General features: G+C 41.7%; 1 protein-coding gene across 1 annotated transcript; it reads left to right on the top strand.

The window, feature by feature from the left end:
• Positions 1 to 27,468, top strand: CDC42EP1 (CDC42 effector protein 1). The gene is made up of 3 exons (XM_069968854.1): positions 1 to 101; positions 23,052 to 23,848; positions 26,399 to 27,468. The coding sequence occupies exons 2-3, from the start codon at positions 23,440 to 23,442 to the stop codon at positions 26,935 to 26,937; spliced, it is 948 nt and encodes a 315-aa protein (XP_069824955.1). The 5' UTR covers positions 1 to 101; positions 23,052 to 23,439; the 3' UTR covers positions 26,938 to 27,468.

The raw sequence follows: 27,468 nt of genomic DNA, 5'->3' as shown, positions 1-27,468 counted from the left end.
ACTTTCCTACCAAACTCTGACTCACTTTGTGGACCCTTCTCCTTCCAGCTGTTCTGATTTTGTCCTCGCAGCCCCGGAGCCTGGACAGACGGACAGGACAGGTAATTGTACCACATTCCATATGTTTTATCACATCTCTTTCTAAGCAGCTCTTTACCCTTACATATGGAAAGCACAATGGGCACTGAGTGATCTGACACCACACATATAAACCCTGTAAGCCTTAAATCCTTGTGATCCTTAAACATCTCATATTCAGCCCTTAAAGTTCTAAAGACTTAATCTGCTATAATGCTGACAAGTGTAAATGGATAGACACGTCTGTGGGTTATATGCATACATTTTGCTAGAATTATAAATAACATCAATTTTTTTTTATTCTTTTATTGAATTTCTGCTGATTCTGTCATTTTTAGAGGTATACAAGGGGCCACGTAACCCAGGGAGCATAGGGAACAGTCATCCTGCTGAATTTTGTATCCGCATTACCTCTCTTTTTTGTATTTTATTGTATTGTATTTTTATTGTAATCTGATGTATGTAAAGTTTAGCATTGAATACAAGGTGGGAATTTTTTCAGGATTGACATATGAAATTGTATTCCTTTATGATACAGTACATCTACTGGGGGGAAAAAAAACTGTATACCACATTGTATAGTCCACTCAAGTTCATTTTCCTATACTATTCAGACACCATCCAGATGTTGTTCAGAAAATAAGTTGGCCGTTTATGGGCTCGTTGGATGTTATTTATGGGCACGTTCCCAGTGCATACAGTATATACAGAACACACAGGCGGCTATGAACATCTGACTGTTGGCGTCTTATGATCTTATCATCCCGGCCTAATAATAACCTTGATATCACTAACATATTTCATATGAATGAGACAAGGCCATACACATACAAAGCTTTATCAGGAGACAGAAAATACGCATTGTTAACCATTTCACTGCCGCGTTGGCCACAATAAGAACATGACACACATGAGTACTTTCCCACTGTGTCATAGAAGTCTCCTCTGTGTTCTCTGTTCTGCCTTATCTTCCCTGTATAAATAACTTTTACATTTGTTCATCTGTTTATTATTAATCTCTCCTGCCCTTTCCAACAGACCTTGCTTACTTCTCGATCCAACCACGTCCATTCACTTTCATTGTATTCCTTTTATGCTTAATCACAATAGAATTAGAATTATTTCTAGTGACAACTGTAGAAACCCACTAGAGTATAGACATGCAGGGTAGTCACCCACTGGTGGCACTGCCTGCTGCTTGTGGTTTGATGTTTGTTTTGCTTTTTGTATATACAGTATATTTTTGTTGAAAAACTAATCTGACAAATTAGTTTTCTGTCTTTTGTCAATGATGGTTTCCCGTTCTCCTAATCTGTTTTCTCCGCTCCATTCAGCGTATTGTTCCTAAGTCCTTTTCTTCATCCTCTTAATTCTATATCGTTTTCTATGCGCTGGTAATAGAAGGGTGGATCTGCTTGAAAGAGCCAAAAAATGCTGAAGAAACTGCTGATTATACCAAATTTAGCCTCAGCCTCAAGACGAAAACTGCTACTGAAAGCAGAGAATGAGAAAGTGAGGGTGAGTGAGGGAGTGACTTCAGGACAGAAAGTATTCGGTGGGCAAGAGAACTGGGCTTTGGCAGATCTTGTATATTGATGTAACCCTTTCACTGCTGACGGTTTGGAATGTAACTGCGAGAAATGTCCCGTCCAATTTCGACGCATACGTTCTATCCCGTTTATTGGTTGTTAATGGATGGAAACCATTATCACGTTCTTATTACTCACCAGGTGCCCATTATGAATGGTTTTGGCACACACAAGCTAATGCTGCTAGAATATATAAGAATATGGCTCTGGCGTTATGCCGTAGTATAATAGTAATGTATGTAAAACATAGATATAAAAATATGTAGTATGAACTAGTGATGGGAAATCTAGTTCGTTTTGGTGATTAGTTCACTATGAACTAGTTCACTGAAAAGATTAGTTTAAAAGATTAGTTCATTTAGTTCATTTAGTTCAGTATTTCTCTGGATTCTGCTGAGAAGATATTGAACAGTTCTAGTTCATTACACAGAAGCTGTGGCTCCTAGGATGAGTTATAGTCTGTTAAAATGATCAGATATAGTTAATACATCTGATCATTATATAACAAACTTTTGTTAAAGGGGTACTCTGGAGAAAATAAATTCAAAAGTTATTTATTCAAGTTAGTAATTTCCTTTTTTTTCTTTTTTAAATATTTAAGCCTCCCAGTACTTATCAGCTGCTGTATGTCCCACAGAATGTCATGTTGCATGGAGCTCTGTGTCAGACTGGGAAGATTACATGACTTCATGTGGGGCATACAGCAACTGATAAGTACTGGAAAGCTTACTTTTTTTTAAATGTTTAACTTTCATCATTCTCCAGTTCTCTCACTTGCCAGAGCAATATCAGAAAGCTGAGCTGTGATTGGTTGCTATGGGGGCAAAGAAAATCTTCCTCTAAAACAGCCTGCTGATTCTCCAGCCATATCCTATGAGGAGCTGATAGAGAGAGGCATCATGTGACCTGTGAACTAAATGAACTAGATGAACTGCTGAACAAAATGGTTTGAGAGTGAATCAGGAGAGTCTAGTTCAATGTGATGCATATGACTGAGCCCAGCACTGCCCCCTGTGGTAGTGTAGAGGACTGACTCATAATGAATGTGTATGAGGGAGCTGAGAAGCAGATCAGCAGCCACCATTTTGAGTACAGAACAGGAGCCAGGGGGTAAAGATTTTAGCAAAACTGATCTTCTAGGCTACAGGAGGCTGATCTAATCCCAAAGACAGGTGAGGGACATGAACCACACATAGGAACTTTCTCTCTCTCTCATACACGCATATGGGCTGTGTCTGTCTACTGTGCAATTTCAATGTTATTAATATTATTACTATTATATTTGTATGTGATGTGTGCGTTATAGTGTTTTACTACCTTATTTTACAGCATCAGGAGCTATAGAGCAAGTGTGAGAGCAGGGAGCTTGTTCCTGGAGCTGGATGAGGGATCACTGGCTCCTCCCACTTTCTGTTTAGTTCATAATGAACTAATCTCTGTCAGGATGGTGAACTAGATGAACTAGTTCACTCTGAAGATTAGTTCATTTTGAACTAATCACTCACGAACTACCCATCATTAGTATGAACCCTTTGTGATGTCAATAAACATAACCAAGACCAGAACTTTATATTGGTGTTCAGCAGATACTTCTGCCTGGTAAAAGTGAGAAAATTTCCCCCTAAAATTTTCCTTCCACAATTCTGTAGCCAGTAGGAGTCAATGTTGGAGATTTGGTTTTGTCCATTTAATTATTATTGGGTAAATAATTTGTCCCGATCATGAATGGTCTGTAAATGGAGATGAGCGAACCGGGTTCGGGTTCGAGTCCATCCGAACCCGAATGTTCGGCATATGATTAGCGGTGGCTGCTGAACTTGGATAAAGCCCTAAGGTTGTCTGGAAAACGTGGATACAGCCAATGACTATATCCATGATTTTCACATAGCCTTAAAGCTTTATCCAAGTTCAGCAGCCACCGCTAATCAAATGCCGAAAGTTCGGGTTCGGATCGACTCGGGCATGCTCCAGGTTCTCTCATCTCTATCTGTGAAGAAGGACTCAGGTGTAACACTGGGTTTTCCTTCCTGGCCAATAGAGATGAGGGAATTTTGAGTATGCTCAGGTTCATCTGAAGCCAGGCGTGCAACATTTGATTAAGTGTGGCTGAAGAAGTTGGATGCAGCTCAAGGGAGTCCTGGAAAACATGGATAAAGCCAATAGCCTTTGGGCCGCATCTAACTTTTGGATGAACCCAAATGTGCTCGAGGTTCGCTCATCTCTACTGGCCACTTGAAACTGTTCACTTTGCAAGACCCTTACTCCCGACCCCCTTCAGTTCTGATTGTAAAATTCTAGGCCTGACCTGAACCACAAGTGGCCATTGTTTAACCCACAGATTAGCACAGTATGAATTTGTCATTATTGTGAGTTATATAATTCAATGAACATTCATGAGTGATCTTTGATTGATTGATTGATTGATTGATTAATTGCCATGAACAAGAAAAACCTTACTATACGACAATCAGCAACAACGGCCGTACTTTGTACGCCAAGAGACTCTGCATATTCTTCTATGGGATCCTGGCCGGAGCGCGTACACATAGTATACGCTCCGTCCGGGATCCCTAGCAGCGCCGCAAAGAACTGACATGTCAGTTTTTCTGCGGCCTTAGAAAACCCTGTCAGTTCCCACTATGAAGCGAGCAGCTCCGGCCGCTTGCTTCATAGTGTGCTAGGGGAGTTCTGATGCGGGCGCCTACTGATGCACTCGCATCAGAACTCTGCAGCAGGAAGGATCATCCGGACAGTACTGCAGTATCGGCCAGGCTGATATTTGCAGAGATCGGCCGTTCTGTGACCCGGTCTGTTCCGGTGTGTGAACATGGCCTAATACTGCATTAGTTGGGATAAGAGTTAACTCTGATCCCTGCATTTAATCCCCTAGATGCCACAGTCAATAACTACTATGGCATCTAGGTGGTTACACTGGTTAGACAGAGATAAGGGACTGATGGGTTGGCATGTCGACCTACATCTGCCAAGTATATCAGAGAAATTAGATTATTAAACAGTAAAGTCTCATAGTGAAAGAAAAAAATAATTGTGGAAAAGTAGTAAAAGAAAAAGCAACTGTGAGGCTGAGGGAGGCCTATACATATATATATATATATATATATATATATATATATTATAATAATAATAATAATAATAATAATAATAAAAAAATTATTTGTATAGCGCCAACAGATTCCGCAGCGCATATATATATATATATATATATATATAATTTTCCATTTGTTATACATTGTCTGGCTATTCCTCCCCTGGGGTCCTTTATAAAAAGTGGAGAATCTCACTTATCCCAACTTTAGTACTTTACTTATAAATGTAACACAGTACTTCTTGTTATGCTTGGTCTCTAGTACATGCGCTTCCGTTTGATTGTCACATCTACCATTTTTTCCATATTGACTCTACATGCCAGACTGTCAGTATGATTAGTTGGTGCCTTAGGTCATGTTCTGTATTGAAATATCTATGAAAATGTGTGTGATAACGCCATAGTTTACATTGTGAAGTATGACACAGAGTTCTTTTAGTGTGGATCTGAAGTCTGCATTGTGGAAAATAAATAAGTGATTTATTATTTACTGATGTGTTTCCATAAGTATTCTGTGCTGAACACATGTGGGATAGCTAGTGTGCAGATTAGCCACAATTAAATGGGCTAATTTGTTTCCAACACCAAAAAAAATGTTAAAAAAATAAATACATAAAAATAAATTATATATATAATCACCATAAAATTATATATATATATATATATATATATATATATATATATATATATATATATATATATATATAATCACCATGTTGCCACTGTGGACAGGGCCTTATACATTGTGAGGATCACAAATAGTTAATAAAGCAACCAGTGAGCAAAGTACAAATGTGAATCTAGAACAAACCTTGCAGCAACAATATTTGGCAATATATAACAGTATTAAGTACACAGTGAACTTTTAAAAGTGTTTTTGCTATGACATTTATGTGTGACCCCCATAAGAGTTGTATATAGAAAGTAAGGTTATGTCTAAGATGTACTAAGAGGCGTACGGCTCTGAGTAAAGCAGGCCAGCCCTGCGCAGGCATTGTGGTACTCAGGAGCAGGTATAGATTTGTATCATGATTTACACCTGCGAGCAATGCCTTCTCCCTGCCTTGCCACACTCCCCCCCCCCCCCCCCGCCCCACTGCCTGTCCCTGCTTGCCCATTTTTTGCACATGTTTTGGGCACAGTTGAATAGGAAGAAGACCCTATACTTACCTTCCTTGCTCTGCTGGCTGCTGTCATCATGGTATATTCCTTTACTGTAAATCACTTCCTTCTGTCAGTGTCAAAACATGGACCAATCGGTGGCTGAGGCGGGATAACGTTGTGGCCACTGATTTGCTAAGCAGGATGGTCCTTGATCTGATACAAGGAAGTGCTTCGCAGTGAGGATCGACACAGCGACAGCAGCGGTAGCAGAGGAGTGAAGAAGGTAAGTATGAGGGAATACCCCTTTAAAATAATTTTTTTTGTTTTGATTTAGAGACATGGACGTTCACCAATTAAAATAGAAAACCCACCTTGAAAACACAGTGTAAATAAAACCTATGAGCGAAAAATATTAAGTTATTCTCATACATAAAATATTTAGAATCACTTTTTAGAGAGAACTAGTCATCACTCTCATGCTGCCTGAATCCTTAAGTCATTGCGATGGTCCCCAGTGGCTTCTCCCCTTCCCACCTCGATAGATCTCTCCCGATATAGGTAAAGAAGGAGGTTTATCGATTATGGCTGGTGGGACAGACAGAAGCCACTGGGAACCAGCCCAATGACTCTTGGTCCAGACAGTATGAGTAAAGTGATGACTAGTTCCCTTTAAAAACTAAAATTGGCGCAATGTTGCCCATTGAACAGGAAATTCCTGTTGGTTTGGCATCAGTTCCCTTACCAATGGGTGATATGAATTTGAAATATGCATTAGACTTTGATCGACATTGAAAGAAAAAAAATGTAGGAACCAGCCCAAAAGTTACCCCACTATCCTTCCACCCTTTTCTTACCTAATGACAACACTGTCTCTATGGCTAATGTGCCTCTTTAATTTATTTTGACCCCGCACATAGCTACCATATAAAATATAATATAATATAAAAAAAAAAAAAAACAATACAATAGCAATATACAATCTATGTCATGACAGCTGGGGGTCAAAAGCAAAGTACATAGCTCCACAACATCAGGGGAGGGACAATCCAAGGCCCATCGGCTGCCAAGACAAGTCTCCAGCCAGTATATCTACGATGAAAACCAGTAGCGGTAGCTCAATTTGTAAACTGTAGTTTCTTTGCAGTCATACAACATAATATATCTAACTCCAGCTCACAGACAAAATATATTGCGCTTTGCATGGAGCGTCAGATGAAATATTGGGCCACATATATCAAATTAAAGATGGGTCCAGCTGGATCTGTAAGATTTATGGCAGAATCAACAAGCTATTGATACCTGTTTTACCACACTATAATACACAAAGCTGAAGAGCTCCGACTGTATTCATAGCAATTCATGTCTAAAATATTGATATATTCATCCAAAACCAGTCAGGCTGAGGAGCCCCTGTGGACAGATTTCCAATAAGTGAAGGACGCCGGGCAAGTAACACAGTCATGAACTATTATGTGGAAAGTCTTACCCACTGTTTATGATAAATCTCTTCTCCATTTCAGGCAGTAGCACTGACTCCAAATGGATTTATCTCTGTGCTAATAAGATTGTTTGATGTCTCGAATTATGGCCCATTGTTGGCATTTTTTTTTTTGCATAAAAGATTCATTAGTATTAAATAGAGATGAGCGCAACTCGAGCATACTTGCTCGGGATTTGAATACCGGTGGCTGAAGAAGTTGGATGTAGCCCTAGGGAGGTCAAATGCTAAACGATCAGACTCAAGCATGCTCTAGTCATCAGTTTTTGTAGGGTGGTAGGAATAGGTAAAGCACTAGAGATGAGTGAGCATGCTCTATCGAGTATAGTATTCGATCAAGTATTGGGCTACTCGAAAGTACTCGATACTCGAGCTAGTAGTGTATCCTGCTCAGGTGGTTGTGTAGAAAAATCTTGTGTAAGGCTGCTGAGCATAATGCATTTTCACAGCCTTAATAAAATATACATGTTACCGTCGAACCTTCCGGATCAACGGAGAGATCCTCTGCTAATACGGAAGGTCGGGTCTCTATGGACAGGGAGACACAATCAGACAATAATGTATTATCATCTGACTGCATCTCTGTATACTTGGAGACCCGACCTTCCGGATAAGCAGAGAATTTCTCTGTTGATCTGGAAGGTCAAATTGTGTCATACACACAAAGAACATATACTTACCAGAATGGCCGTCTTGCTGTCTTCATTATTACAGCTCAGTCCTGAGGGAGGACTGCAGTCGCTGATTGGCTAAGCAGACTTCACTCAGTCATTCAGTGGCTGCCGCGGTGTGTCCCGTCACAGCTGCTGATTGGGTGTGCAGCAATAGTGGAAGACAGTTGGAAGACCGGAGTGGTAAGTATCACTTTGGGTTAAATTAACCCCTTAGGGGGTAGACTGTGACTTTCAGATTAACCAGGTACCTTCCGCTCTGCCATGCAAGGACACCGAGTTAAATATTTAAGTTCCTCATTAACTTCACAGGGGCTTGAGTACTCGAGTAATGAAAAATACTCAACTTGAGTAATGAGCATATGGGTATTTTGGTGCTCGCTAATTTCTATAAAGCACTTATTATCACTAGAAGTTGTTTTTGGTTAGAAATAGTTTTGTAAATGGCTGAAATTCAAATTCAGTTTGATCCTATTAAAAATTTTACAAAACTCAATTTTAAGTCCGGTAATAGGAAATTTAGAGTTAAGGAGGTTCTCTGATTCAATTTGAATAATAACTACCACTTTCTAGAGCTTTAATATAATAAACTGCATGTACTCACTTAGCCTGATCCAACACCGATGGTCTAATCGGCCCTGCTTCCTGTGTTACTCATCTCAACTCTGTTCTGTTCTTCAGTATTTTAGCCAGAATGGAGAGTAATGGCAAAGAGTTAATCTCTCTAGATACTAAATTCACAACCTGTGATAAATGTTCACACCATGCAAGTCTCTGGGGAGACTTTCTTTATGCAGGTGCAGCACATAGTGTTATCATAGCCTTGGGGATACTTAAATGTATTTGAGTAATGTATTTAAGTAAGTGGTACGTGGCAAAACACTTATAAATGCTGCTTTAAAGGACCCAGCATGTCTAGGCAGCCCATTGTTTTCCATAGGGACTATGTAATGCTATATTTGGCCTCAGGTGGCGCTAGAGGCAACGTGAACACTTGTTGACAGATTATAACGGTATGCTGTAGGACCGTCAGGATTCTCCTAACAGAAAGTGATTGTCCTTAGAGGAAAATTAATTTGTAACCTTTCCATATAATAGATGATAACAGTATGATCACTGGGGGGCTGATCACTAACAGCCACACCAATCACAAGAACAGGGCTGACAAGTGTATACGGCTAAGCCAAATACAATGCTCGGCTTTCTTCATGAGTCGCGTACACAGAGAACAGAATGTTAGTGCAAACATTTAACTGCTGCTCCATGCAGACAGGGTTAAAGTTGGCCAAACCCATCAATTACTGTGGGATCAGCTGGTCATCTAATGTGTATGGGGGCCAAACAATTCTCTACAACTCTCAACGTCAGAAGAGAAAATTGTCCGGCATGTCAGATTTGTTCTTGGGACATGGATCAACATTAGAGCTGTCTGGGACAGTGGCTTTATCTCTAAACCTTATTTAGAACACAAAACTTGGCCAAGCTGACCATGCATATCCTTGGGAAATTGGTCATAGCTACTAGTGTAAAATATAAAATGTATGGCCAGTTACCTGGAAAGCAACAATTCTGCATAAAACTAATTTAAAGGGGTACTCTGAAGAGAGAAAAAAAAGTTTTCAAATCAAAAGTTATACAAGTTTGTAAATGACTTTTAAAGGGAATCTGTAAGCACCTGGGCTTGTCCTGAGGTACTAGTAGTGTAGTGTTGGTGAGTGTCCCCTGTTGTGTTACCTTTGTTTTGGCCATCAGTGTTGTAGATTTGTCACAATCTTACCCAACACATTGGATCCAAGTGTCAAAGAGAAGTAGTGGAGAGGCATTTGTGCCCAACTTTGACAAGCCTAACCATTACTTTCTCTTCCCTGTTTGCGTGCATATTTTCTTTCAGCCCGGTCTCCTGGTTCCTTCTGACATCATCTCCTGGTGTGCATGCGCCGTTGCTGCCAAGAGACAAGTCTGCGCACTCCTGTGCCTGGAATCATGCATGCGCCATAGTGGGGAGGAGGGCCTGAAGCAAAGGAGGCCAGAGGATGATGTCAGAAGATGATGTCAGAGCAAGAAGATGATGTCAGAAGGAAGCAGGAGGCCGGGCCGAAAGAAATATGCATGCAAACATCGAGGAGAGAGTAGTGGTGAGGCGTCCCAAAGTGCAGCACAAACGCCTCTCCATTACTCCTCTTTGACACTTGGATCCAATGTGTTGGGCAAGATTGTGACAAATGTACAGCATTGGTGGCTAAAACAAAGGTAACAGACACAACAGGGGACACACACCAAAACTACACTGACAGCACCTCAGGGCAAGCCCAGGTGCTGACAGATTCCATTTAAGCTGCTGTATGTCATGCAGTAGTGTATTCTTTCCAGTCTGACACAGTGCTCTCTGCTGCCACCTCTGTTAGTGACAGGAACTGTCCAGAGCAGGAGAGGTTTTCTGTGGGGATTCTCTAATGCTCTGGACAGTTCCTGTTAGTAACAGTGGTGGCAGCAGAGAGCAATGTGAGATTTTTGAATATAAGCCATTTATAACCCTGTTAAACAATTATGTCCCTCTGGAGTACCCCTTAATATATGGAAAATCCTGCTGTTCAATTAACATTTTAAAGTTCTAAATCCTTAACTGTTGATCTCTGTTCTGAGTTAGGATGGGGTGGGGTGGGGGGGTGCTGCTCCAGTCAATGAGTTGGACCATTTATGGGTGTACTGTATCAGCTAGAAGACCGGATATTGACTTCAAAGAGTTCCATTTCTAGTCTTTTTAAGGTTCAATGGTCGTCGTGTTTGATATTTAACACAATACAGCTCACTGTCTGGTGGCCATGATTATACTCGTTCCGTGCTTGCTTTGGAATACATTTTACGTAAATGCAATCGCTTTCCACGTGTCATCATTTTTCCTGACAAGTCTTTAGTAAATTACAGAACCCCACTGAAGGACGTGGACATTTTTCTTAAAGATTCGAAGGAAGGAAGTCACATTAGGTTCTAAGAATTTCACTGGGGCCAGAAGGAGCACAGGAAAACCAATGTAAACTTCCCCCTATTAACAGAGCATCGAGAGGGAAGAAAGAAGACAATGGGATCCTGGAGGGGAAGGGCGAGGGCACCAGTACATTGGAGAATGAGAACACAGGCTGTTTCCACCTGTGCCAATAGCCATATAAACAAGCGAATGATATTACAAGTGCCTTTAATTCTGGAGATGATCCAATTCCAGGACAAATGAGAAGTAATGAGCAGAATTTATCAATGCCCTCTGTTTCCAGGAGGTAGAGAACTGACAGCTTTATCAGAAGAAGTACAATGGGACTTTTCAACAGAGGATAGTTTGTGCATGGATAAACAGAGAACGAGGGAAGCAGAACCAGATCTCAAAGATACGTCCATGTGCAGGCACTGGTGGCTTCACCAGCCAAAGTAATAGGCAGAGAGAAAGGGACCCAGATACCTGATATTAGCAGTGATCAGACTATGAGAGATATCTATGCATAGACATGCCGAGTATAACATATATATATATATATATATATATATATATATATATATATATATATATCCTGTTTCCTGGAAAATAAGACAGTGTCTGATATCAATTTTTGCTCCCAAAGATGCCATATGTCTTATTTTCAGGGTACATCTTATTTTCCCACAAAGAATTCATACTCCCCTCCCTGTCCTGACTCTCCCCTCACTGTCCCATCAGTCCTGTCCCTCCCCTCACTGTCCCATCAGTCCTGTCCCTCCCCTCACTGTCCCATCAGTCCTGACTCTCCCCTCACTGTCCCATCAGTCCTGTCCCTCCCCTCACTGTCCCATCAGTCCTGTCTCTCCCCTCACTGTCCCATCAGTCCTAACTCTCCCCTCACTGTCCCATCAGTCCTGTCTCTCCCCTCACTGCCCCATCAGTCCTGTCTCTCCCCTCACTGTCCCATCAGTCCTGTCCCTCCCCTCACTGTCCCATCAGTCCTGTCCCTCCCCTCACTGTCCCATCAGTCCTGTCCCTCCCCTCACTGTCCCATCAGTCCTGTCCCTCCCCTCACTGTCCCATCAGTCCTGTCCCTCCCCTCACTGTCCCATCAGTCCTGTCCCTCCCCTCACTGTCCCATCAGTCCTGTCCCTCCCCTCACTGTCCCATCAGTCCTGTCCCTCCCCTTACTGTCCCATCAGTCCTGTCCCTCCCCTCACTGTCCCATCAGTCCTGTCCCTCCCCTTACTGCCCCATCAGTCCTGTGTCCCCCCTCACTGTCCCATCAGTCCTGTCCCTCCCCTCACTGTCCCATCAGTCCTGTCCCTCCCCTCACTGTCCCATCAGTCCTGTCCCTCCCCTCACTGTCCCATCAGTCCTGTCCCTCCCCTCACTGTCCCATCAGTCCTGTCTCTCCCCCCTCACTGTCCCATCAGTCCTGTCTCTCCCCTCACTGTCCCATCAGTCCTGTCTCTCCTCTCACTGTCCCATCAGTCCTGTCCCTCCCCTCACTGTCCCATCAGTCCTGTCTCTCCCCTCACTGTCCCATCAGTCCTGTCTCTCCCCTCACTGTCCCATCAGTCCTGTCCCTCCCCTCACTGTCCCATCAGTCCTGTCCCTCCCCTCACTGTCCCATCAGTCCTGTCCCTCCCCTCACTGTCCCATCAGTCCTGTCTCTCCCCTCACTGTCCCATCAGTCCTGTCTCTCCCCTCACTGTCCCATCAGTCCTAATTCTCCCCTCACTGTCCCATCAGTCCTGTCTCTCCCCTCACTGTCCCATCAGTCCTGTCTCTCCCCTCACTGTCCCATCAGTCCTGTCTCTCCCCTCACTGTCTGGTCCCCCTCAGGATTGGTCCATGTACCTCTGACACGTCCCGGTAACAACATTGTGGTGCAGAGACAAGTTTTAGACCACGGTGGTCGCAGACCTCTAGGTGGAGACAGCGGGATGGCTGTAGCTACCAACACCCCCACACTGTGCATCCCCAGCATGCCTCCCTGCCTCTTCATTTAGTGGCGCATAGATGTTATCACACTGGTGGCCTGCATCCTCCCCTCATAGGGCACCCCCTCTTCCCCCTCACAAGGTACACCTTATAGGTGTCATCTCGCTGGGTTGCAGGACATGACCTCAGGTGTGTGGTAAGACGTGGGGGCCAAAGACCAGTGGTATTCCTGCAGCATCAACGGTGAAGTACCACAAGGGGCTGGTGGTGGAAGGTGGCAGAGGGTAGCGGCATGGTGGCGGCAGGGGGTCTTATTTTTTGGGGGATGTCTTATTTTAGGGGAATGCCTTATTTTCGGGAATTCCCTTTTTTAGGGGATGCCTTATTTTGGGGGGATGCCTTATTTTAAACTGCCATATAAATCCTCCACTATGCCTTATTTTCTGAGGATGTCTTATTTTCGGGGGAAACACCATTCCATCTAACACCATTCCATCCAAAGTCTACTGAATAGCTGAGAGCAGCATACTATAATACACTTTGAATGCCTTGACTGCGACAAGAGGCAAACAGGGGATGCAGGACCTCCATTATAGCAATTGATGGAGATTTCAGTGGTTGGAGCCTCACTAATATTGTAGTTATAACCCAAGCGTGCTCGAGGTCTGCTCATCTTTAATGAGGCACTATGGCCCTGGCCCAGCTACTAAGTGTGTTGTACAGAAGAGACAGGAGCCCCTGCTCCTTGTTTTCTGCCCGCTACCGGCGTTATTACACGTGCCGGGTAAGAGCGGAGGGGGGCATCGTTTGGAGCTGTGGGAGAGGCTCCCTGAAAGATCTTTTGATCATCTGGGGAGCCTATAGAAGATAGCACCCATAGGGGTCTGCTGCCGCCGCTCCTGTTCCGCGGAGCCACAGCCAGGAAACTGTTGTCATCACTGTAGTTTTTCCAACATGCTGAAAAAAAAGGATCAGCCGATATTGTGCACGTTGGCTGATCTGTGCCCTTTAACACTAGCTATTACATCAAGTGATTATCAGCCACATATGACAGTGTTGTATTATTTCACTATATATATATATATATATTTTTACATATATATATATATATATATATATATATATATATATATATATATATATAGGTCAAGAATGCTTTCCAAGTATCCCTCGTAAAAATATGAGAAGGTAATACTGAGGATAGCGGGTTACTCATGGAAGAGTCAGAATTTCTCATTTAGATATTTTCACATACAAGGCCACCATAGCGGTGTGAGCGGCTTCATCCTACAAGTACTGTGCAGAGATGATATTGCATTACCTATGTACAGACAAGCATATGGTATTTAATGATATACTGAACCCAAAAGTATTTGGACATTAAAATCTTGCCGTTCCTTAGTTACATAGTGTAATATTTCAGCCTAATATTGAGAATTACTTAGTGTAAACAAAATACACAATAAGCTTTATAAGAACATATTAAAAACCATTTTTATGCAAGATCAGGATATCTCTGGCCATCAATATTAGATGATGGCGGAAGGGGCAACTCTCGGCAGCCCTTGCCAGTCAGCTTTTTGAAGGGACCATACATGCATGGGCCTTGTTATTGTTTACAAGGGAGTATATACCAGTACACGTTACTCTTAGTAGGGGTTCTGCATGTTATTGCAGCCTTGTTCCATTCACCTCCTAAAGGCCATAAGTACTTACAACCCCCCCCCCCCCCCATTAAATTAAATGGTCACTGATGATGAGAGTTGCCGCCATCAGATCCACACTATCCCTGAAAGGTTATTCACAGTTTTCATCTCTTCTTACAGCAGGATTTCGGTCCTTAGTTTAACTCCTTCCTTGCCGTCATGCTGCTCTGCCTTTCATTTCTGCTTACATAGAACTGTGCAGCACCAATGCGTCAGTAACCCCTTCTCCCCCATATGCCCTCTATAAAAGTATACTATAAATCATCCCCAGCACAGTTCCATCCTGTTCTGTCCAGTGAACTTTACTAGCGCTATGTCAAAGCATAGCAATAAGGAACAGATTCAGGGCTGTGATTGGCCAGATAAGTAAGGAAAAGGAAATAACTTTACATGTACAGTACTACTGGCAAACAGTCCATTGCAGGTCTCGTCTTATGAAATATGTATGTATGGGTGCATATTACCAAACAATTGTTCTATACCTATTTATTCTTTATTTATTTTCCTTAATAAGCATATTTCACTTAAAGGGGTACTATGGAGAAAAATGTTTCAAATCTACTGGTGTCAAAAAGTTATACAGATTTGTAAATTATTTCTATTTAGAAAAAAACTCAAGCCTTCCTGTACTTATAAGCTGCTATATGTCCTGCAGGAAATGGTGTATTTATTTTAATCTGACATAGTGCCACATTTGTCCATGTCGGGAACTGCCTAAAGCAAGAGAGGTTTTTTTGGGGGGCGATTTGCTACTGCTCCGGACAGTTCCTGACATGAACAGAGGTGGCAGCAGAGAGCACAGTTTCAGACTAGAAGAATCTACCACTTCCTGTAGTACATAAAGCAGCTGATTAGTACTCCTCTCTTATTCACTGCTTATTATCGGGAAATCTCGAATAGTTTACATCAGTCGAGCCCTGTGTAACCTATGGAGAGGGGAGGAGGGAGATTAGTCGGGGGCAGAGAGCAGAGAACAAAGGATTACACACTGGGAGCTGTGTGAAAGCCAGTATTCAGAGGTCAAAGAGGTCAGTACTGACTTCCGAGGAGATAGCCTGGTGATGTAGCTGTAAATTAACTCTTTATTGTCCTGTTTTGGTGCCTCATCTCCCTAAACCCCTCCCCTCTCCATAAAAGAGCCATGAAGACAGAGGAGAGCTAAAATCACCTGTATTTTAATTTCTGCAAAAAAGTTTAACCCTTTCCCGCACGAGGACGTAACTATATCTATGCAGCATAGATCTTTATGAGAGATCAGAGTGCTTATGCTAGAAGTCCCCCAGGGTGGCCTCTAGAATATTTATAAAAAAAAATAAGTTACGAATAAAAAAAACCCTCCCCTAATAAAAGTCAGAATCACCCCCCTTTTCCCCTGTTATCAATAAAAATAAATAAATAAACATGTTTGGTATCGCCGCGCGCGTAATCGCCTGAACTATTAATTAATCACATTCCTGATCTCACACGGTAAACGGCGTCAGCGCAAAAAAATTGCAAAGTGCAAAAGTGTGCATTTTTGGTTGCATCAAATCCAGAAAAATTGTAAAAAAAAAGCGATCAAAAAGTCGTATATGCTGAATCAAGGTACCGATAGAAAGAACACATCATGGCGCAAAAAATGACACCTCACACAGCCCCATAGACCAAAGGATAAAAGCGCTATAAGCTTGGGAATGGAGCGGTTTTAAGGAACATATATTTGTTAACAATGGTTTGAATTTTTTACAGGCCATCAGATACAATAAAAGTTATACATGTTACATATCGTTGTAATCGTAACGACTTGAGGAACATATGTAACAACTCAGTTTTTCCATAGGACACACGTTGTAAAAACGAAGCCCCTCCCCCAAAGAAAAAGAATTGTGGCTTTTTTTTTCAATTTCACAGCGCATATAATTTTTTTCTGGTTTTACAGCATATTTTATGCAAAAATTCAGCCTGTCATTGCGAAGTACAATTAGTGACGCAAACAATAAGGGCTCATGTGGGTCTCTAGGTGTAAAAATGCAACTGCTATGGCCTTTTAAGCACAATAAGGAAAAAACGAAAACGCAAAAACAAAAATTAGCCCGGTCCTGAAGGGGTTAAACAACAGTGACACTTTAAGTTTATTTAAACAAAAATTCAACGGAGTACCCCTTTAAGTACCTTAACCTATGAGTACCCGTTAATTCTCTTTACCTATGAGTACCTCTTTAGGTTTTTATTACCTATGAGAACATATGGCCCAGTATATCCAGTGTGTATAACTTATTGATAACCTAACCCCAGAGGTGACACAGGTCAGGGCCTGAACAGTAGCTGATGTGGAATGCCATTTGATAAGTGTGTGTGTGTACTGAGGCGTTGATAACAGAACAAAGGTAACTTGTGTGGTGCGGATTCCCTCAAGGCTGCAACCGTGATGGGTGTAGAGTAGTCTTTAGAGGATGGCGGAAGGTTCATGTGAGAATGAGAAAGACTCATATCATTAATATTTCATGTCCGCTTCTTATCTCACTGATCCAGGCTACAGATTTATCACAAGTCTCACCAGACAGGATGTTTCCTTTGGGTATTCAGGAAGTTGTTGTTTGTTTTTTATGTTCTTCTCACTTGAAGGTTAGTCATTGCTTTTGCTGATGGGATGGATATTTAAAAAAAAAAAAATCCACATGTGCCTCCCAGTCCTGAAGAGCCACCGAGTGACTGTTATACTGATGTCTATATTGTGTCTTGTGCCGCAATGGTTTATTTCGTGTCGCCTAAGACATGCAGCTCCGTAATAGAGTCATTAATTTCCCAAATTACAATTTATGGCAGATGTATCATAGCTGCAGGAATGGGAGTCGGCAGCATTAGGAAGCCTCCATGTGCTTGGACTTTCTTACTTATTATCTCACATTGCACATTCTACAGCGGAACGTAATGTGATTTTCCTATATAACAATCCCTTTAGTTTATTTGAGACTTGCAAATGGCATTCTGTAGCCGAATATTATTTGTCTGTGGCATCAGATAACGTCCAAAGGAAATCCAAAATTGTCTCAACCAATTCTGTTATTTCCAGTAATAACTATAGACATTATACAGATAACCGAAGCCAAAAAGACAGATGCCGGGCTTCATTTAAAAAGCCTTTCCCCTAAATAACAACTTCTGAAAATGAACTTTTTTAGACTTCCCAACCACAGACAGCTATGGCAAGTCTACGAAACGTACTTATAAGAAGAATGAATGGGGGTCACAGCCATTCCGTGCATGGTCCTTATATACGGACAATGTGCTATGGACCGGGCCTCAGAACACAGAGCTTCATCATTTATTATGGTGCTGTGAGCTCTGAAACTTTTTTAATCTTTGCACTACAGTAGTATGTAGATTTAGGCTATGTTCACGCACTGTAATACAACGGCCGTTGTATTTGCACGTTCCTGCGGCTGATATCGTCTGCAGGAAGGTTACTGAATTGGCTGGGTACTGCTTAATGTAGTGTTAAACTAGGCTAAGGCTACGTTCACACAACGTCAAAAATAGAGAAAAGGCGTCCTACTTTGATATTTAAAAAAACATCCGTTTTTGCAGTGATTTAACTGACTGCAATGGCAATACATTGAAGTCCATGGGAAGACGGACGTCCAATGCACACAATGTATTGAATAACAGACGTTTTTACCGGGGACATAAAAATAATGAGCATGATCATTATATTCGGACGTCTTTTGCAAACAGCAGACGTTTCTTATTAGTAGTTCACACACAGTTGTTATTTTGTCACCGTTCTTTCTCTGTTTTTACTATTAAACCCAATGGACTTTTCAATTAAGCCGCACCCAAAGGCCAATTAGTGACCCCAAACTAAAATAATGTGCAAACAACAGTCATTGCACTAAGGGGAGGCCAGACAGCTACTGTCAATACTTGACTCGCAGGATTGTTGGATTGTTTATGTGCACCTTTGTTTCCATCCTTTTTCAGCCGCACAATCCCTATTACACAGGGCAATTTGTTAATGATGAAGAATTTTTTGACCTGTCAAAACAATGGGATCAGCCAACGAATGAGTGTTTGCCTGTTTATTGGCTGGTCTCTGGGCCTATTACACTGGGCGATATCAACCCAGTTGGCCAATCATCTCCCTATATAATTGGACCCCTACAATTTCCCCGAGATGGTAAGGCCATCAAATACTTGAATTAGTCTGTTCTCTAAATAGGTGAGTAGAAATTGTACCCCCACTTATTAGACTTTTATGGAAAATTCTATGAAAACAGTCAGAAATTCTCTTTATTATTCTATTAGGTAATATAAGAAGTATTTTCAGTACAGAAGTGATACCGGATTTCAATTCTTACAGTGGTCATAGGGCTGTCACTAATATAAACCATGTAATTTTACACTGCATAATAATAAAGAATATCTCTCCATCATTCGAGGTCTATAGAGGCTTCTGCTTCTATAACTTTAAGGCTATGTTCACACTGCGTACGATTCCGTCCGCAGTTCTTACGCCGCCGTACATGTGCGGCTGAAGCTACACGAACATACGCCCGTAGTACAGTTATGATATGATATATATACAGGTCATTTACTTTGAAATCTTCGCCCAGCCCAATACAACTCACAGAACCTTTTGGATCGAAAAATCAAGTTCAATTTGACTGAAATAAGTACTCCGTATGTAAACCGCATGGAAATCCACGGCCATGAGTTCGAACATTTCCGTCCTCAAACAATGGTCTTGTTCATTTTTCACGGCGGCGTATACGATCCGGTTGTAAGTTCATACGTAGTGTGCATTGTGCGGGAGTATATCGTATACTTTCAAGTGAACGCATCAACCTCAAAACTACGTGCGTATATTCGCGGTTCGCACTACGGCCGGAAAGATACGTAGTGTGAACATAGCCTTAAAGTAGTAGTCATAAAGTTGTGACCCAGCACTTTTAACTCACATAGGAGACTAAGGTTAGGCAGAAATTGCTGTAAAAGACACAAGGACAAGCCGGAGGCTTCAGTTTCTACCTAATTCTTTGATTTGTGGATAGAAGCTCTTACAGAGGTGTCGGCACCGAAACAAACTTTCCCTTTAGGAATAAACACATTCTGCTACCAGTGAAAAACAGTATTTCTTACATTCGAGGACATTAGCCATTTATATACTGCAATGTACTGAAGCCGCATACTAATAGGTTCTATCTGTAGCTGTGGTCCGGTTCAGGGCAGGTATGCTGTCTATGCCCATGGGCATCTGGCCATTTACAAAAGGTGAGGACCATAGAAGGAAACCGAATTGCTTATCATGTAGGAACCTCAAAAGGCGAGGACTGTAACTCCTTTAGGCGTCATTTCTGCTTAGTGTACACCATGGCATAAGTGTATTCAGTTTTCCTCGGCTCTTTATGTCCAGTCAGTGGAATGCTCTGCTTATTTGTCACAAGACATTTTAGGAAACCTCCATAATACCAGCTTTGTCTAAGTTTCTCAACAAGTGAAGAGGGTCATTTTAGCAAAGGGTACATTACTCTAGACTACTTTTTTTTTTTTCAGCCATTGGAAATACAGAACAGTTTTTTGTCTGTTTTTTTCTTCTGAGATCTTAAAATAATCATGTATATTTTCTTGTACTTGTGCTTTTACCTTTAGTATGAAAAAGTGATTTGTATAATTATTAATAGAATAGTCTGGGCAAAATTCACACATAGGGGGACATTTATTAAGACAGACAGTCTTAAATTACGCCCTGTCGTTTTTCTCCGGCCAAATTCACTGAATCTGAATCTGGCCAGCCATGCCCCTGAACCTGTACATGGTGTACTCAATGTTCCAGGAGGTGTAGATTTGAATCTTTATGAGGGGAAGGAGGCCACGCGTCCCCCCACCTTGCTGGGCCTTTTTTTTACATATTCATGTTTCCCAGGTAGCAATGCACCTAGGATTTCACTGCATTGAGCGCTTTAAGCAGAAGCCGGCAGTGTTATCTGTGGCTGGTCTCCCTGAGATCAGTGATCTGTTTCTCTTATGGCTCTACTAGGCATTGCTTCCACCTAGCCAGAATCCTGCTCAGCACTGATGAGGGGCAACACCCTGAAACAGCTGTATGTGGATGCATACCTGGCCTTGGTTTTTCCCTTGTCATTACATTGACTTATAGGGCCACTTAATATGGTGGTTTTGGTGGTTTCGCTACAGGAGCCACCCCCTAGGCTGTGTCCTTCCCAAAGGGATATCTGGCTAGTCCTGTGTTTGAGACTCTTGAATGAGGCTCCACAGGCTCTTTTTTGGCATATTCATGTTTCCCAGGGAGCAATGCACCTAGGATTTCAATGCATGGAACGCTTTAACTGCAGCCAGCAGTGTTATCTTTAGCTGGTCTCCCTGAGATCAGTCATCTGTTTCATTTAAGAATATGGCCAGCTTAAAGAAGTCTATGAAATTTGCAGGCAGGTGGGAGTGGGTGTGAAAATGACAAACAAGTTAACTTACCCGCCCCCGTGCCTTGCAGCGCCGCCGCCGAGTCACGTTTGCCACAGGTGCAATGTCAAGACCCTGGCTAAGTGATTGCCCGCTCAGCCAAACACTCCCCAGTCACTGAATGACTGAGCAGGTAATCACCATGCACCATGACGTGATGAAAAAAATAGCATATCGTGTAGCGCTATTGTTTTCTGGTAAAATAATAGACGTCATGACGGACCTGATGGCCTATTATAAGTCAATGGGGTCTATTATAAGGAGAGAGAAAAATGAAATTTAGAATAAAGATATGAACAAAGCACCAAGATGTTTAGATCAAGGCCAAATGAGTACAGATCGAATGGTGAATATTTTGTAGCACTTAATGTTTCTCTTACAGTAAAAAAAATAATCTGATTCTCCTGAAAAATAAAATCAGATGGAGAACCTCCTTAACAACACCTCGAGTAATTTCACTAAGGAGTCATTAATTAAGAAAATGCCGGCAGTTTGCGTCTTGCAGCGGATTCTCATTAAGGCTGTAATTTGGCATGAAGCCTGGATGGATAGTTTGTTACAGAATTCATAAAAATATTATTTATTCTCATTTAGGAAATTTGTAAAAATGAAATGTTTAGAAGATGTACTGGAAAATAACATATTGAATTAAGAGGCCTACGCAATATGTGAAATTGCTCAAGTAAACCGGAGTATGTCATCAGAAAACAAATTATTGTTTAAATGAAGGTCTTATGTTAAGCATATTTTCTAAGAATTTTGGGGTTTTTTTTTTCTTCATGTAATTATCTCCAATATCCAATATATCCATTCCAATACATGCAGTTTTTCATTCTGGCAACACCTAGTAATAAGCTGAGACTTCCAGTTCACTTTCTAGCAGTTTCCTCCTTAACATCACTGACAGGATTTTAGTGAACGTGACAGCAGTGTATGGGTAACAGAGGCTCATACTATTCACAGACTTATTTTTCCACTCCCTGCACAGGTCACAGAGTATGCCTAGAAAATGCTGCTATGGTCTCCTATATAATAATATGCTAAAATTGAATTTTAAAAATTATTCTGAAAATTTTAAAAACATATTAGAAAAAAGAATGTATTAGTATCTATCTGTAGTCAGTAAACACTTTAGGTAATATATTCACTTTAACATTATAATTAGTAAATACTGTTTCAAGAATGTAAAGGGAATGTTCCAGTTTGATTCTTGAAAACTTTTTCAAACTATCTTGTATGAATACATCCCAGTGTCTTGGTCCATTTTTTAAACCGCCGCCTGGTTCCCACCATGTGTGCCACTTTCTGATTGGGCTCTATGCTTTGGAGGTGGGGATTAGCTTCCCTAGTTTACCGATATCCCGAGCCCTCTGTGACGTGCCTCCATAAGAATCAAGTGTGGTCGCGCCAAAAAGATATTGGGCTGGAATCGGGCACCAATTTAAAAAATGGGCTGAGCCACCGAGATGTATGTGCTGGCGCCAACAAGGTAGTATGAAAACTATTGTTCAAGAATCAAACTGGTACATTTGTTTGAACTAAATTAGGGTAGGTGCACAATAAGGAATCCATGCAGGTCACCCGCAGCGGGTTTCGCACCTCACCCCCGCTGGCGGCACACGCATGTCTGTTAGTCCCATAGACTTCATTCTATGGTCAGGTAGATTCCACTGTCCGCCTGAAGAATGAACAGGTTCATTCTTTGGGCAGACGGCGGAATCTGCCTGTGCATAGAATGGAGTCTATGGCATGGTAAGAGATGTGCGCGGTCACGAGCTACCGAATCTGCGGCAGGTGATCCGCCCAGATTCCCAAGTGTGAAACCACCCTTAGGGGGTAAAAATCACTAAAACAGTCCAAAATTACAGTGTACAGAGCAAAGTAAGATTTTTTTTTTTTGCTAAAGTCAATTATTTTTTCTTTTTCAGGTTGAACATCAATCTTGACCCCTTGGTTGCTGTTGTCTCATCTGGACTCTTCTGGATTTTTTTCCAGGGCTGTATATGTCTACAAGTTTTCTTTGGCTAAAAAGCACAGGACCTTGAATTTGTTGTTATAAGATCTTCTCGACTGTTTTGTCTCAGTTTTTACAGTGTGGATTCATTATATCGATTTCACAAGAGGCACATGCAAGGTTTATAGAAGATAATTTGTCATTTCATTGAAAACTGTCGTCAGTCTGGCTTAAAGATCCTGAAGAGTTTCTTGCTGAAAATCCTATATTAAGTATGTGAGACAATGTTACCATAGACAATGGTGTAAAGATCTTTTCTAAGTGTTTCTTGTTCAACATTTTCAAGTTGTTAAATAGACAAAATGAGCCTGGGAAGTCTTCCAGTGATAAAAACCCTGGTTTCTCGATCCAGGCGAGAACGAGTGTCATTAACACCTGAAATGATCAGTCCTCCCCTGGGGGACTTTCGGCACACAATGCATGTTGGACGAAAAGGAGAAGTCTTTGGGGACACCTCCTTTCTTACCAACTGTCATGAAAAGCACAGGCACCCTCGTTGGAACTATATCACCAAGAAGCTACGCCAAGCACGATGGATGTCTCCTGAACGCCAATCTGTTGGGCATCCAATATCTCCTCCTCCACCTATATCTCCTATTATTAAAAACGCTGTATCCTTGCCACTTCTTAATAAGCGTAATTGGGATGAAGAAACAGATGGGAACACAGGAGAGGCCTGGAACTCTATGTCAGAGTCGCACTGCCATTATGGTAAGTTACAATTCAGATACTCTTTCCAATGCTTACTTGTTACTGAAAACAACTTTTGACATGTCATCAGACCTGCTGAGACCTGCAGTGATCAAGAGATCCAGTCGGGGAGACATCTTAGTATCTCCATAATGGCCAATTTTGAGGATGTAAGTCTATGAGACTACAGAATTAGTGGCCGGCCAGGGAGAGGATTGTGCTGCTGCCCCACTCTCTCCCTGGCTGTATCTCCTGATCACAGAGGGTCTCAATAACTTAAGACAGGTCTGAAGACATGTCAAAAGTAATTTTTCGTGAAGGTACTCTTTAGAACAGGGGTGTCAAACTCAAATACACAGTGGGCCAAAATTAAAATATTGGACAAAGTTGCGGGCCAACCTTGCAAATTATTGAAGCACGAATGACGCGGGCCTGGCTCTGTCAGAGAAGTATGCGGCATTCCTGGCACTGTCCATGGTGTGGGTCTCCCAGCACTGTGCACTACGATAAATGACATGATATATTGCTATCCCATGATTAAACCCCAACCCATGTAATAACCAACCCCCCAATGTTGCCCCATGTAGTAGCTAACCCAACCAAAATTGCCCCACATAGTAGCCAGCCCTCCCAATAGTGCCAAAATAGAAGCAAGCCCCACCCACATGTCCCATATAGAAGCCAGCCCTCCCCAATAATCTCATATAGTAGCCAGACCTCCCCATAGTCTCTTATATAGTAAACAGCCCTCCCCAGTAGTCTTATGTAGTAGCCAGCCCTCCCCAGTAGTCTCATATAGTAGCCAGCCCTCCCCAGTAGTCTCATATAGTAGCCAGCCCTCCCCAGTTGTCTCATATAGTAGCCAGCCCTCCCCAGTAGTCTCATGTAGTAGCCAGCCCTCCCCAGTAGTCTCATATAGTAGCCAGCCCTCCCTAGTAGTCTATTATATTGTAGCCATGGCGGGCCAGATGTAATTCAAACTCTGAATTGCCTGGTGGGCCAAAAATAATGGCACCATGGGCCAGATTTGGCCGGCGGGCCAGAGTTTGACATGACTGCTTTAGAAACTCATGCATGAACTTCACGCATATTATACTTACAATGATTGAAGAACCTGAAACATAAAGCTCTTTGGGTCACGCCATGGACTTGCTTTTTCTGGCCTATGACAGAAGATAGTTTTGTGTGGTTGATCCTGTATGTAGATGCAGGAGGATACTGAATTTACCTAAAGGTATTTACAATAATATTTTCACGATTTTAAGCTTCTAAATACCACTCATGTTGGTAGGAAAATATGCCCTTTATCTATCATTTTGCAAAGAAATAGGGACATATATTCTGAGGCATGCATAAAGAAGAAAGAAAATGAGCTTCTTTCTGTGCACGCCTTAGACTGATCAGTCTACTCAAACACCTCAATCGCAATTTTCCATTTCCTTCAGTACCTGAACCAGTCAAAGACTATATTTTTTACTATAACTGTATGTACATTACATGCAAAGCACATGTTATCAATGTGTAATCATGTGTAACAGGGTGAAAGTGGAGGGGCAATGGTTAACCCCCATGGGCTGTTAGCCATTCATTTACAGCCAACATTTATTGCTGTTAGCTCATGTAGGTTTTACTCAGCAGAGACATGGAAAACTTGGTGGTTGTGGTTAAACAATGTATAGATCTTGGTGGTTTTCATTAAGGGCCCTATTACACAGAGCGATAATCAGCCGATTTGATCGATAATGAGCACCGATAAGTCCGTTTTTACTCAACTCTGTGTCACATGACCTGGATTGATTTTCATTGCAACTCTATGGGGCCATTCAGGTGGGAAGAGGAGCGCTGGATAAGGACTAAACGCTCAGAACGATTAAAACTTTTGTCATGTCCCCAGGACACGTGAAAAGTTTTTTTGTTTTTTGTTTTTCTACTGGCAGGTTAACTTTAGTGTATACCTTGTTTTAAAGTAACAAGAAGTATCATTTACTGCTACACGTTTCTGTACTTAATTTCTTGAGGGATACTGATGTGTGCCAGCCTGTTGGAGGCCATAAAAGATGCCTTGACAATGGACTCCATTTTGCATGTGCATTAGAAGCTTTCTCCAAAAGTAGAGGCACATTGACTTAGGGCAATATTTTTTATTATACAACACGGGTGAAGTTTAGTTTTTTGTGTAAACTAATAAAAAAAGGGGTTTGAGAAACTTTTGGTAAAGTAACTAGAGTTGAGTGAACGTTGAGTATGTTCAGGTTCATTCAAACCCGAACTCTCAGTATTTTATTACCAATAGCACTAAGGCTGCCTGGAAAACATGGATACAGCCATAGACCATATCCATGTTTTCCAAGACTCCATTTGCATCCAACTTCTTCAGCCACCACTAATCAAATGCAGAGGAACCCGAAAATACTCAGTTCTCTCATGTCTAGAAGACACATAACTGAGTCTGGAAAGAAATATGGATAAAGGAGTGTAGTGATTGCTTCTATCAGTCGTAGCTCAATCATCTGATCTTATATGGCCCTCTGTTACTCCATCCCAGTGAAATTATTGATTTTCTCTACCTAGGTCTAGAATCTGGATTTTGTACCATGCCACGACTCTCCTCCTCTGAGGATCCATCAGAGGACACTGGTTCCCAGAAACCTGATGACGACTGGACCAGCTCTGGACTCCCATGTACAGAGGAGAGCAGCGTCTGCACTGTTCCCTTGGAGTCTTTTAGTAGTCTGTATCACTCTGACTCCATGCAATCCTTGGTCATGGACTTTGGCCCATCACTTATGACTGAAATCCTAGAAGGTATTAACTTCTCAGATTCTCCAAAGAAAACAGAAGAAGCAAGTTGCCTCAACGAACAAAGTATGTTATCAACTAACAATAGCCGGTCCAACTTTAATGGAACTGTAGACAAAAGCAAATCAGAAGCGCATCAGTACCATTGTGATAGCCAAGAACCAAAAGGTCTTGTTGGTTGGGAACCGACCACCATAACCGAGGAAATGGAGATTGATACAGACAGTGGGATAACAGGATCGGAACAGGGAAGTAGAGGTATCACTGCCGATCTATGGGACTCTGGCGATGGCTCGGAAATAGAAATGTAGACGTTTCTAAAATATTGAAGAAGGGGCTTTTGGGAACTCTACATAAATATTCAACAATATATTTTCACTAATGTTATCATTGTAAGAGCTTACACTATTGTATTCTATGAGCTGGGATGTAAGTTGTATCCTGTGTAATCTACATCACAACGCATTTTGGTCACTCCATTCTACGTTTTATTGAATAATAACCAGAAAGGGCAACATCTACTGTACCTGCAAGACTTCCAGACATTCTTCAGATCCATTTCTACATACATGAGAGACCTTATATACTTAAGAGCAAAGAAGTAGCCTGTTTAATTTTTCAGACCTCACTACTCCTAGGTCACAGAAAGAGGTACTCTGAGGAGAAAAGAAAAATCTTCAAATTAACTGGTGCAAAAAAGTTGTACAGATTTGTAATTTACTTCTCTTTAAAAACCTCCAGTCTTCCAGTACTTATCAGCTGCTGTATGTACTTCAGGAAGTGATGTATTCTTTCCCATCTGACACAGTGCGGTCTGCTGCTAGGGTTGATTGAACCTCGGG

Source organism: Dendropsophus ebraccatus, chromosome 4, assembly GCF_027789765.1.
Source record: "Dendropsophus ebraccatus isolate aDenEbr1 chromosome 4, aDenEbr1.pat, whole genome shotgun sequence".
Classification (NCBI taxonomy): Eukaryota; Metazoa; Chordata; class Amphibia; order Anura; family Hylidae; genus Dendropsophus; species Dendropsophus ebraccatus.
Note: the sequence above shows the minus strand (reverse complement) of the source record. Positions and strands in the feature narration are given on the sequence as shown.

Excerpts from the sequence above, each read along its gene's own strand:
- CDC42EP1 (XM_069968854.1), top strand. The coding sequence starts at position 23,440 with ATGAGCCTGGGAAGTCTTCCAGTGATAAAAACCCTGGTTTCTCGATCC. Across the intron at positions 23,849-26,398 it reads AGAGTCGCACTGCCATTATG|GTCTAGAATCTGGATTTTGT; the intron begins GTAAGTTACAAT and ends TTCTCTACCTAG.